The sequence below is a fragment of the Otolemur garnettii genome, unplaced genomic scaffold (genome assembly GCF_000181295.1).
Source record: "Otolemur garnettii isolate 467f Iridium unplaced genomic scaffold, OtoGar3 scaffold00074, whole genome shotgun sequence".
NCBI lineage: Eukaryota > Metazoa > Chordata > Mammalia > Primates > Galagidae > Otolemur > Otolemur garnettii.
Window position 1 is genome coordinate 6,237,933 of NW_003852469.1, and position 12,517 is coordinate 6,250,449.

Consider the following 12,517-nt stretch of genomic DNA (forward strand, 5'->3'; position numbering starts at 1 on the left):
TTTCCAGGGAATGTGTCTTTTGATTCTTTCAGATTTAGAATTTTTTTCTGGTTTAAGGGGGGAAAGATAAACATACTATGTGGGTCAGGTACTGTGGCTCACATCTGTAATCCCAGCATTCTGGGAGGCTGAGGCGGGTCACTTGAGGTCGGGAGTTTGAGACCATCCTGACTAGAAGCAAGACCCTGTCTCTACCAAAAATAGAAAAAATTAGCTGATCATGGTGGTATATGCCTGTAGTCCCAGCTACTCAGGAGGCTGAGGCAGGAAGATTGCACTGAGCTATAATGACACCACTATACTCTAGCCAGGGTGACAAAGACTGTCTCAAAATAACAATAATAATAATAATAAATAAAAATAAAAGAAAAAACTATTTGCCAAGCGCTGTGCTCACCAATCCCGGGACACTAGGAGGGTAGTATACACACTCAACAGATGAGGAGACCGGTGAGAAAGACTTAGCAGAATGAGGAGGTCACAGGCTAGAAGTGGCAGGTCCACAATCCAGACCCAAAGCATGTGTCCTGCCTCAGAGCCAGGTGTCCTCTACACTCGGCTTGCCAGACTAATTAATTCCTCCCCCATAGTGTCGTCAGGCTGGAATGTGGGTGCCAGACTCAAGGCTCTCCGCCATGACCTTGTTAATCTCACAGAACCCACCCTGAGAAATGAATGAGTGAGTAGGATGTGGTGAAGCCAAGAGCGTAAGTCAGCTCTTATTTAAGGAAGACTCAACTCCTCCTCTGCCTTGGTTTCCCCACCAGTAGAATAGTCTACTGCTGCCCCTGAGGTTCCCCAACATAGTCCAAGGCCTGCACGCTGACCCCACCCCATCCCTCTTGGTCCCTGTGTTCAGTGCTCCAGCAGTTCCATCCTGTGTCTACTGCACCAGCCCCAGCCCTTCTGGCCTCAATGCCTTTGCACGTGGGACACTCTTCTCCTGTCTCTCTCTCAAAGCCTTTCCAGAGGCTCACTCTGTAAGATAACCACATCCTCTGCCTCTATTGTACTTGGGGACTTTAACTGATGGTGATGACTGAGTAAAGGAGAGGCCAAGACCATAAAAAGAAATATTTATTACTGACAGTTTCTCCGAGGAGGGAGTACACAACACCGCACCATGCAGAGCCACATGGGGAGGCACCCAGTACGTCAGGAGGCAGGAGGAGCCAGGAACAGAGTGGGCCTCACTGTGATTTCTGTGACATGGCAGAGGCCAGGCAGGCCGAGCTACTGAGCTGGTTTGGGATTGGCTAGTTTACGTAATATTGGTGGACTCTGTACCACAGAGGTGGTCCCTAATATTTGGGCTGGCCCTGGGGTGACTGAGGGCAGAGGAAATATTGGCTCTATGCCTGATAAAGGAAGTGGCTGGGGGGATGGGCTCTGGATTGGTTGGGTTGCATATGGAAGGTGTATGGGGGGAGGGGAGGGGCATGTTGTTTACTATCTCCAGGAATCAGCAAGTCTGGGAGGGACAGGCCCTCCCAGGTCAGCAAGACCCCCAGAATGTCAAACCATCATTTAATACAGAAAATAAATAGGATGAAAACACATTCGTTCCCCCCCCTCAGGGCTGCTTCTTGACTGAACTCAGCACTGGGCTGTTGGCTGTTTCATTGTGATTATCTGGGTTTGATGCTCTTCTTCCTCACCTTCGGCCCCTGCCAGGTGCCTGTCACTCATTTATATTTAATACAGTGACTCCCTAGCCAGGCAGCTTATTAGAGTCAAGTGGGAAGCATTTAAAAATATCCACGTCTGTTAGGGTGGAAAGCTTAGCAGGTGCTCTGCAGGTGAGAACTCTTTCTCCACACCAAGATGAGGATATAAAAGTATAAACTTTATTTTATCTTCTTAGAAGAAGAGAGAAAGTGAGAGAGTGAAAGAAAGTAGGGAGGGTGGCCCCATATACCGGAGGTGGTATGTTCAAACCCAGCCCTGGCCAAAAACTGCAAAAAAAAATAATAATTTTTCTGTTATTTGGCTATCAAGGCTAACTATCTTGGGAGACTGAGACAAGAAAAGTACTTGAGCCCAAGAGTTGGAGGTTGCTGTGAGTTATGATGTCATAGCACTCAACCCAGGATGACAGAGTGAGACTCTGTCTAAAAAAAAAAAAAAGACCAACCATCCTTTTTTTGTTTTTATATTTTTGTTTCAGGGTACAGGGTACAGGTAACTGTTTGATTTGTGAGGGTACAAAGGACCAAGTTACAATATTTGAATTTGTTAGGGAGAGTCCCTCTTGTAGTTGTGTTCTGCACCCAAAAGGCGTGACATATGCCCCTACATTGTGCCCATTCAGTGGGAGCACCTCAAGGCCCCCCCTTCATTTCCCTGCCCCCAAACTGGAATTGAAATGAGTTTTTCTCTTATGTGGGCATGAATTAGATCGTCTACTGGCTTCATATTAGCATTGAGTACATTGGATACTTGCTTTTTCATTCTGTGATACTTTACTGAGAAGAAAGTGTTTCAACTCCATCCAGGTTAATATAAAAGATGTGAAGCCATCATCCTTTTTTATGGCTGAATAGTATTCCATGGCATACATATACCACAGTTCGTTAATGCACACCCAAGTTGATGAGCATTTAGGTTGTTTCCACATCTTGGTGATTGTAAATTGAGTGGCAGTAAATAATCTAGTGCCAACCATCTTTTCTACGATGTCTAGGTCGCACCTCCAGAGATTCACGTGTAATTCACTTGGGGTGTGGCCAGGCATTCAGAAGCTTCTCAGGTGGTCTACAGTGCAGAAACACTGGTGTAGTGTATACATTTCCATTGAGTCCTTGATTTTTCTGGAAAGAACTCTCTATAAGGAAAACAAGGTTGGGTTGTAGGAAAGGTTATTTAAAACACAGCAGGGGAGCTCAGGTCCTGAACACCAGGAACTTGCTCTGGGCTTAGTCACCTGTTTGATAGAGTAGAATCTCCCCTGGGCTAGCCTTTGGACTTGAACCATGGGGCCTTCTCCATCCTTCTGCAGCCTCCAGGCTGCACTTGTGGAAGGGGAATTTTCTAAATCCCCATCATTTGGGGAACTCTGAGGAAGGCTGCCAATCCCACCTCTGCATTTGACTCTGCATAGTCAAACTCTGGACGTCTTCCTCTGGACTCTGGGGTCAGTGGTTTTTTTCTTACGCCTCTGCAGCTTCCTCTGTGCACCTCTACTGTCCCTTGTGCCTGCCTCACAGTGTCTCTTGAAAGTTAAGAGAAATGGTAAGACAACTGTCTCTGTGGTTGCCACTCTTTTCTTTACAACCCTTGGAAGGAGGAATGCCAGAAAACCCACCCACCCTTCTTTTCCCATTCTCTCCTTTCCTACATATTGGCTCCTCCCTAGAACTTCCCCGACTGCCTCCCCAATGGCCAACTGCTGCCTCCCCTCTGGGTGCTGCTGGAACCTCCCTTCTTCAACATTTCCTGGTTGCTTTAAGGGTCCAAACTGTGGGGCATCCTGGAGGGAACTTTCTCCCCACCTTCTCCAGCCCAGAAACCTGCCTTTCTGTAGCCACCACCCCACAGCTCCCACTCTGCTCTGGGTAAGTGACAAGGGCTCTTCTCTGTTGGTGTGAGGGAGAGACTGTCCATAGGCAGGAGAGAGAGAGAGAGAGAGAGAGAGAGAGAGAGAGAGAAACAGAGAGTCTTAGAGAAAGGAACTTGGCCTTGGAAGCTAATAGGAATTAGTGTTTGTTTATTTCTAAAATTTCAGAATATTATAAGGGTACAAATGTTTTGGTTACATGAATTGCTTTCGTACAGTTTGAATCAAAGTTATAGGTGTGCTTCTCACCTGGATATCGTGCATTGTATCTGTTACATGTGAATGTACCCCTCCCTTCCTGTCCCCTCCCATCTGCTTGCTTTCCATTGGTTTGTGTGTGCCCTTGGGTGTTGATTGATTAGTTCCAATTTACTAGTAAATGTGGTGTTTATTTTTCCATTCTTGAAAAACTTAGAAGGATAGTCTCTAATTGCATCCAGGTTGTTACAAAAGGTATTCACCTTAAAGGCTGAGTAGTGCTCCATGGTATGCGTATACACCACATTTTATTAGCATAATTCACTCATGTTTTGATGGGCACTGGGTTTGTTCTATGTCTTTGTAATTGTGAATTGGGCTGCAAAAAACATTCGAGTACATGTGTTTTTGGGTAAAATGACTTTTTGTTCCTTAAGGTAAATACCCGATAAGGGGTTTGCTGGATCAAATGGTAGGTCTACTTTCATTTCTTTAAGGTATCTCCATACGACTTTCCATAGAGGTTGTACTAGTTTGCAGTCTGGTCTATAGTGTGTGAGTGTTCCTATCTCTCTGCATACATGCCAGCATTGTCGTTTGGGATTTTTTGATAAGAGGCATTTTCACTGGAGTTAGGTGATTCCTCACTGTGGTTTTGATTTGCATTTCTCTGATAAGTGGAGAACTCGAGGACTTTTTCCACATGTTTATTAGCCATTAGTCTATCTTCTTTTGAAATGCTTTAGTTCATGTCTTTTGCCCTCTTTTAATGGGCTTGTTTAATTTTTTTTTGTTGTTGAATTGCTTTAGTTCTTTCTAGATTCTGGTTATCAGCCCTTTGTTGGTTGAATAGTGTGCAAATATTTTCTCTCATTCCGTAAGTTGTCTATTTGCTATATTGTTTCTTTGGCTATGCAGAAGCTTTTTAATGTAATCAGGTCCCATTTGTTAATTTTTATTGTTGGTGTGCTTGCCTTTGGGGTCGTCTTCATAAATTTGGGCAGATGTCTCCAAAGAGTTTTTCCAATATCATCTTCTAGAATTACTATGTTTTCATGCCTTAGGTTTAAGTCTATTATCCACCATGAATTAATTTTTGTGAGTGATGAGAGATGTGGATCCTATTTCAATGTTCTACATTCTACATGTATATATCACATTTTGTTTACCCATTCATTGGTTGGTATACACATGGATTACTTCCACCTTTTGGCTACAATGAACTTGGGCATACAAGTATCTGTTCAAATCCTTGATTTCAATTCCTTTGGGCATGTACCTATAAGTGGAATTATTGGATCATGTGGTAGTTCTAGGTTTAGCCTTCTGGGGAACCACCATACCATTTTCCACAGTAGCTGTACCATGTTACACTCTTGCTAGCAATGTGGAGGTTCCAATTTCTTCATAAGCTGCCCAACATTTGCTATTAGTGTGCCCATCACCTGAATAGCATTCATTGTACCTGTTAGGAGGGTTTTTACCCCTCCCTTTCTCCTCCTCCCTTCTTCATTTCCAATGACTTTTACTTCTGTCTTCAATTACCAAATATACACGGCTGCTTTTGAATGTCCCAGAGTTTCACTCCAGCTACTCCTTGGGACCTTAGATGGATGAATGTCTTAATCTGTAATCTTTCTCCTGCGTGTTTGCAGGTCTGTAGTCTCTCTGCTGCTTTCATGAACAATGCCTGCTCCTTTTCTCACCTGAGATCTGAATTAGGTGAAACAGATCAGTCTTGCAGGCAGCCCCCAGACAAGTTAGATACTGCAAACAAGGTCTGTTCCTCCCCCTCTGGTTCCAGGGAGGCAACTGGGAACCGAGCTGCCATCTCCTCTAGAACAAGAGTGCTGCTTCCCTGGGTAGAAGGTGGGATAAGGGAGAAAGACAATGAAATTTCCCACAGTTTTGAAGGAGGCTTTTCTTTTTTATTTATTAAATTATAGCTGTGTACATTAATGCAATCATGGGGTACAGTGTGGTGTTTTCATATATAATTTGAAATATTCTCATCAAACTGGTTAACGTAGCCTTCATGTCATTTTCTTAGTTATTGAGTTAATACATTCATACTCTGCTTTTAAAATGATTCACTTGTACCCTTGTAAGATAAACCATAAAGGTGACCCCACCAATCACCCTCTGTCCACCCATCCCCCCTCCCCATATTCTAAGGCTATAATTAGGTTATAGCTTTTCCTATGAAAGCTGTAAATTAGTTTCATAATAGGGCTGTGTACATTGGATACTTTTTCTTCCATTCTTGAGATACTTTGCTAGGAGGCTTTTCTTGATTGGGTACTCACTTGGTGGTTCTAAATATCTGGCTATTTTCCAGAACTCCTATAAAGTTCAGCCAGTTGTGTGTGTTTAAGTTTCCATGAGGGAGCAATAGCTTGGAATGTCCTAGCTCTTCAGTCTGCTAATGTCACCAGGATTGTCTTTTTAAAAGAATTTTATGGAGATATGCTTCACATGTCTCACAATTCATCAGTTTTAAAGTGTCCAATTCAATGGTTTTTAGATATGTGCGAACATCAGACAATTTTAGAACATTTTTGTCATCTCCAAAAGAAACTTAACATCTTTTAGCTATCATCATCCCTGTACTGCTAATTCACCCCGTACACCACGCTCTTTGTGCTAAGTGAAAGACGCCAATCCATGGAAATCGTACAATTCCATTTATATGAAATGTCCAGAAAAGGCAGATATATAAGGACCTAAAGTAGACTAGTGGTTGCTAAGGCCCTATGGGAAGGTTTAGGAGAGAGGGAAAGAGGGTTTGCATTTGAGTAGAAAAAGAAAGTGAGACTTGAGCAGTAAGGAAGGATGTTAAATTCCCCCTCTTTGCTTGGGGGGCAGATAGAGAGGGGGGTGGAGGGTGGCACGTTCTGGCACCGCTGGTCTTGCAGACCAGGATGGCTGCAGGGACTGAGGCATTTCAGAAAGCCATAGACTTGGCCTGATTGATAGTGTTTGGAGGTGATCCCAGCTCAGGTGATGGAAGGGGGCAAGTCCAGAGGTGAGGCAGTTGACCAAAACCAGTGCCTCCGCATGTGCCTGAACATGGCTCCCAGATCTCAGATTTCAATGATGAAGCAAAGTGCAGCGAGTCCCCAAGAGAAAGGCTGGGTTTGAAAAATATTGAGAACCACTGTATGCTGCCAAATCTCTGTGAGAAAACAAGCCGGAGAAGGTTAGATAAATAAGCAAAAGGGACCCAGGCCTGGGGCCAACCTGAGTAGTTAGTAGAAATATGGGCTATTAAGTGAAAATAAGGAGGATCAGAAACAGAAGTGGCAAGTTTGTCTTGCATTTAAACAAGCATTTTATTAAGAGCCTATATAGGCCCAGTAGGGTGCTTGCAATGTTGGACCCAGTAGGTGTGGCCTCCCAGGAGCTTAGAGACTGTGGGAGGGGGAAGGGAGTATCACTAAGCAAATAACTATAAAATAATTTAGTACAAATGAATAAGAATAAGGAGGAAAGAAGCAAGGTGCTCTGATTGTGTATAACAGAAGCTGATTGAACCTGGGGGTTAGAGCAGTTTCCCTGAGGAAATGACCCACTAGAGTGGGGGCGGGGCCTAGGGAGTGGGCGGGGCTAAGTTGTGAGAGGCCGGAGCCGGGAAGAGCCAGTCTCGAAGGGCATCATGGGCCACGTGGAGGATTCTGGGGTTTCCTCCCCTGAGCAAAGGGAAGATGGAGGAAGTACGGACGGGCCCACCCCAGTTAGGGGCAGTGGAGCGGATTGGTTGAGAGCATGGACTCTGGAGCCAGACGGCTTGCGTTCAAATCCCACACTTAACAGGGTTGTGTGACCAAAATCAGGTCAGCTAACCTCTCTGTGCCCCTTTCTCTGTAAGACGGGCTGATAATAGTGCTTCTTTCAGTGGATTGGCATAAGGACTCAGTGATAAAAGTGCCTGGCACATAAAATAAGGAAAGCGGCTGTTGAGAGTGGGTCGAAGACGCTCCCGCGCCTCTAGGCAGCCACTCACCACTCGTGGTCTGTGTGAAAAGCGACTGACTCCCAGTTTTGGCTTCTCTATTGGGGGCCACTCGGAAGGGAAAAGTCTCTTGGCCTTGGGCAGCCATCTTGGTAGCACCATCCTCTGGCTCTGGCTGCTCTGGGAACTACGTGAGGACAGGGACCTGCTCAAACTATTGGCATATATCCCAGGGCCCTCTATGGGACAGGTACGTGGGAGGTGCTCAATACCTATTGGTGAGATGGATTGCAAATGAATGAATGGATAAATGAATGAACATAGGTCTGTGGAAGAATGTCTGTGCCACTCATAAATTATTGAGCATTTGCTATGAGTCAGGCAGCTTACCGAACGCTTTATGATTCCTTTCATTCCATTCTCGAAGTCATCTTGTGAGGAGGTTCGTGCTAGACACTTTCCAGCAGGGGAGATCTTGGGAATAAATTCTCTTTGGGGGAGTCCTCGTCTTAATGATTGAGAATTGTTTAATTTGTAGCCACAAAGTTTTTTTTTTTGCTAGAGGTTGGGATCCTGGAGGCAGGAATTGAACCAGAATGCAGGCTGTGCTGAAATAGTTTCCTAAAAATCTAGCTGCGGATATGTTATAGCTCTGATCTTGTCTTTCTAAGCAAGGCACAGGGTAACAGGCGTCATTTTACTTGTTTTTGAGGAGGAAAAGCTGTGTGTTTTAGGGAAGCACAGTGGCCACTCAGGCGCCCAGGCAGAGCTCAGAGCACAGCCTGGAGTCCTGAGTTGCTGGCTGATGGAACAGCCTCCCATCCTTTCTTCCAGTCTCTGAGAGCAGTGTCTTGGAAAGGCTGTGGGAAGCCGCCTTTGATCTTCCCTTGCCTGCTCTGGCTCTAATCACAGTCCCACACACTTGCCCGCAGGACTGTTCCTCCACCCAGGGAATGCAGGCTGCTCTGCTGGCTTGGCCCAGGTCCAACAGCAGGCCCCGGCAGGCTCCCCCCTTGAGCGCCCCCTAGCACCCTGCAGAGGCCTCCTTCTCCAGAGGCTGTTATTTTGGGAGAGTGCTGAGTTCAGCACAGCTGCAAGGTACAGCCAGATGTACCTTCGTGTCCTCAGCTGGCCCTTCAGAGCTGGCCTCACGCTAGGGCACCCCTGCCCCCACCCCTGCACCCCCCAAGCTGCAGCCTCTTACATGGGGTGGCTGTGTTCAGCCACCTCCACCTGGGTTCAGGCGCTGGAGGAACTGGGGCCAGAAGCAGCAGAGCCAGGCTGAGGAGCATGGTGCAGCCCAGCCCCCACCCCATACCCCATCCCTGAGCCTGAGGGCCTCAGCATCCCAGCGCTGGCCTTAGAGCTGAGGAGCAGGCTGTCCCAGGCCAGCTGACCACACCAGTGCAAGTGCGGGGGCAGGACAAGGAGCTGCACGGAAAGGCTTATGTAAGCATGTCTACTTTGCAGCCTGCTCTCTGCCCTGGCAGCCAGGACTAGAGTGACAACAAAGCTGTGGCCTGCCAAAGGAGGAGCCTGCAAATTGAGTCCAGCTTGGAGGAGGCCCAGGTCTGCCCAAGGTACTTGTGTCCAGGTGGCAGATTAGTTGCTGGAGCCCAGACAGCTGCTTGCCTTGTCCCTGCGTTTACGAGAGGTCTCTGCCCCCCCAGGTGGGGCTTTGGGTAAGGGCATGGGCAGTGGGCCCCCAGCACAGGGTCTAGCTACTCTAAACCTCCTTCTGTTCCAGGTGCCCACGGGGTGGACAATGAGACTGGTGACAGCAGCTCTGTTGCTGGGTCTTGTGGCGATGGTGACAGGAAACCCATGTACCCCTGAGTCCCTGCCGGCTGAAGATGCTGCCCTGTGCAAGTAAGGCAGGGCCAGCTGGGGGTGGGGGTGGGGGGCGGGAAGCCCAGGGTAACCCGTAGGCAGATCTTAGGAGGAGGTCTTAGAGAAGGATGTTTCCACAACCAAGAGTGCTATCTCCCAATGCCACTCTTGGGAAAGGCCCAACAGAGTCTGGAGGCCACCCTGGTGGAGGGTGGCACTGAGCAAAGGGCTTTGAAACAGGTTCTGCCTTCCAGAAAGCGCTTCTCCCAGGACCCAGAGGGCTGTGCATATGGTTGGCTCCCCATGGCTCCTCCAAATGTGAGAGGCCTCGGTGGAGGCTGGCCTTCCTTTTCCTGCTGGGACCCAGAGAGAGAGAGAGACCAACCCTCGTTCTCTACAGCCCAGAATGCCCCAACCCCCAGCACCCTCAACAAAGCAGCTTTTTTTTTTTTTTTTTGAGACAGAGTTTCACTATGTCGCCTAGGGTAGAGTGCCGTGGAACAAAGCAGCATTTAAATGAGAAGTGGCAGTTGCAAGAATGTGTGTGCTTGGACCCTCCCTGTATGAGAGATTTTTTTTCAATAATGGACCCCAGGAATATTGGGACAGAGGGCCCCTTAGGGAGTGTGCTTTGGATGGAGTCCCATAACGAGGGTGGCTGAGGCTAACCTCTTCCCTTCCAAGGGCACCAACCTCTCTCACCCTCTCTGTCTCTGCTGGCTAGAAAAGCAAGTCTTCATTTTTCTGGACTCATGGGTCATGCCGAGGGACCCCTAAGCCTCTTTGCTGCCAGCCTACTGGCTGAGGAGAAGGGACACCCCACCGATCCCATCTCTGAGAAAGGGACAAGGAAGAGAGGGAACTCTCACCTCTTACTCTTTCTTTTTCTATACATTTGAATTTGGGCAGACATTACAATAAATAAATGCCTTCTCTTTAAAAGTTATGTAGTTGAATCCTAAAAAAAAGTAACAAATTTCATATCAGTACATTTTGAAAACTCTTATTCAACAGTTCTGGGTAAAAAGTTTTTGTGTAGGAGAAGAGAAATGTGGCTGCCTCTCGCCTGCAGGCTCGAGTTTTCTACGTGTTTTGCTCAGTGGACCCGGGGCTGGCAGGCTCCTCATGTGGACAGGTGCCAAGGTGAACCCCCATAAGCTGGAGAGGTCAGCTGGGCCTGTACCAGGCACCTGTGTGGTCACTGGAGGTGACCAGCCTGAAGCCCCACATACCCTAGGCTCTGTCTTGCAGAGATCCATATTTTGGTACCCTGGTGACTTGTGCACCTGGACACAGGTGGGCAATTTCAGGACACCTGCCATGTGCCAGACGCTCTGCTGGTTTTGGTCTGCTTGGCTCACTTCACTGTCATAACCAACCTACAAAGTAGGTATGATCATCCCCATTTTGCAGATGTAGAGTCCCCAGAGATTAAAGAACCTGCCCATGGTGCTTACAAGGCTCAGAAGTGGCAGAGCCGGGATTTATATCCTTGTCCGACTCCACACTTGCTCTTTTCCCCCATCCCTGCTTCCACTGATGACCCTTATCCCAGGCCCAGCACTTCTCAGGCTCAAGCCAAGAAGGGCCATTCTCAGGACTCCTGGAATGTAGCAGCAGGAACACAAATTTATGACCCTACGGGTCAATGCTAAGAAGATTTCTTTTAATTGGAAGTCACTGCAAAAGGGAAGCTTTGTCATTATTACTGCTGAATATTTGTATTTATAAGAAATCCTCACTGAAATGACAATTACATTATTGGCATGTTGGAGCCCTGAGGAGAGAGTGGTACCTCCTGCGCTGGGCTCTCTCCCCCTAATATTCTGGCCTCCCCAAGAGCCCTCCAGAGAAGCCACTTCTCTTGTGGATATTTGGAATCTAATAGGGAATTCTTGGATGTAGGACTCAAAAGCAATATCTCTAAAGGAGGAATTGTATGTACAGTGACACGCAGTGTGACAGCATTCTTAAAGGAGAACCTCTTTGGGAATCAGACCTTGCCTACCTCTGAGATACGACAGACTAAACACAAAACTGCTGAGAGTCAAGACCCTGGGTTCAGTCTCAGAACCGTGGTCACTCAACCCTTCGCACAGTAATGAGTCGACCTAATCACCCATGGGACAGCCCCAGGGAGCTCCTCTGGTGACAGAAGCTGCTGCCCAAAGTCCTCCCTTTGGAAAGTACATCCTGGCCCCCAGGCACTGGCTGCTCCCGTGTAACTTCAACCCATTCTTTCTTGCATGGGCCCTGGAGCTGCACAGAGCTAGTCTAGTTTCTTCTCTTCTTGAGGGTTCCTCACGTGTTTGGAGATAGATGCTACGCTCTTGTGCCTTCACCCCTAGCTCCTCCCAACCTGGGCAGCCACACCCAGCCCTTCTGGGGCCTTGGTTACTGCTCTTTTTACAGTGTGGTGCCCTATACTTTCATACTGAGTACCATGCAGCAGAAGTGGGGTGCCCACCAGACCCCCCTCTGTGAAAGCAGCCTCAAATCCCATGGCCGTTTGTTACCCTTTTCCACCTTAGTCTATTATGAGGCTATGATAAATGTACATCAGACTGGGTAATTTTTTTTTTTTGCAGCTTTTTTTTTTTTTTTTTGTCTGGAGCTGGGTTTGAACCCGCCACCTCCGGTATATGGGGCCAGTGCCCTACTCCTTGAGCCACGGGCACCACCCAAGACTGGGTAATTTTTAAACAACAGAAATATATTGTTGGCTGGGTGCAGTGGCTCATGCCTATAATCCTAGCACTCTGGGAGGCCAAGGCGAGTGGATTGCTTGAGCTCAGTTCAAGACCAGCCTGAGCAAGAGCGAGACCCTGTCTCTAAAAATAGCTGGGCATTGTGGTGGGTGCTTGTAGTCCCAGCTACTCAGGAGGCTGAGGCAGGAGAATTGCTTGAGCCCAAGAGTTTGAGGTTGCCGTGAGCTATGATGCCATGGCTCTCTACTGAGGTCAACAAAGTGAGACTCTGTC

General features: G+C 47.4%; 1 protein-coding gene across 1 annotated transcript in view; it reads left to right on the forward strand.

The window, feature by feature from the left end:
• Positions 1-9,396: 9,396 nt before the first annotated feature.
• Positions 9,397-12,517, forward strand: part of PEBP4 (phosphatidylethanolamine binding protein 4) — a 196,037-nt gene continuing 192,916 nt past the window's right edge. Inside the window, exon 1 of the mRNA XM_012807691.2 lies at positions 9,397-9,575. Within this exon, the coding sequence (XP_012663145.2) occupies positions 9,397-9,575 (179 nt within the window). The remainder of the gene's footprint in view (positions 9,576-12,517) is intronic.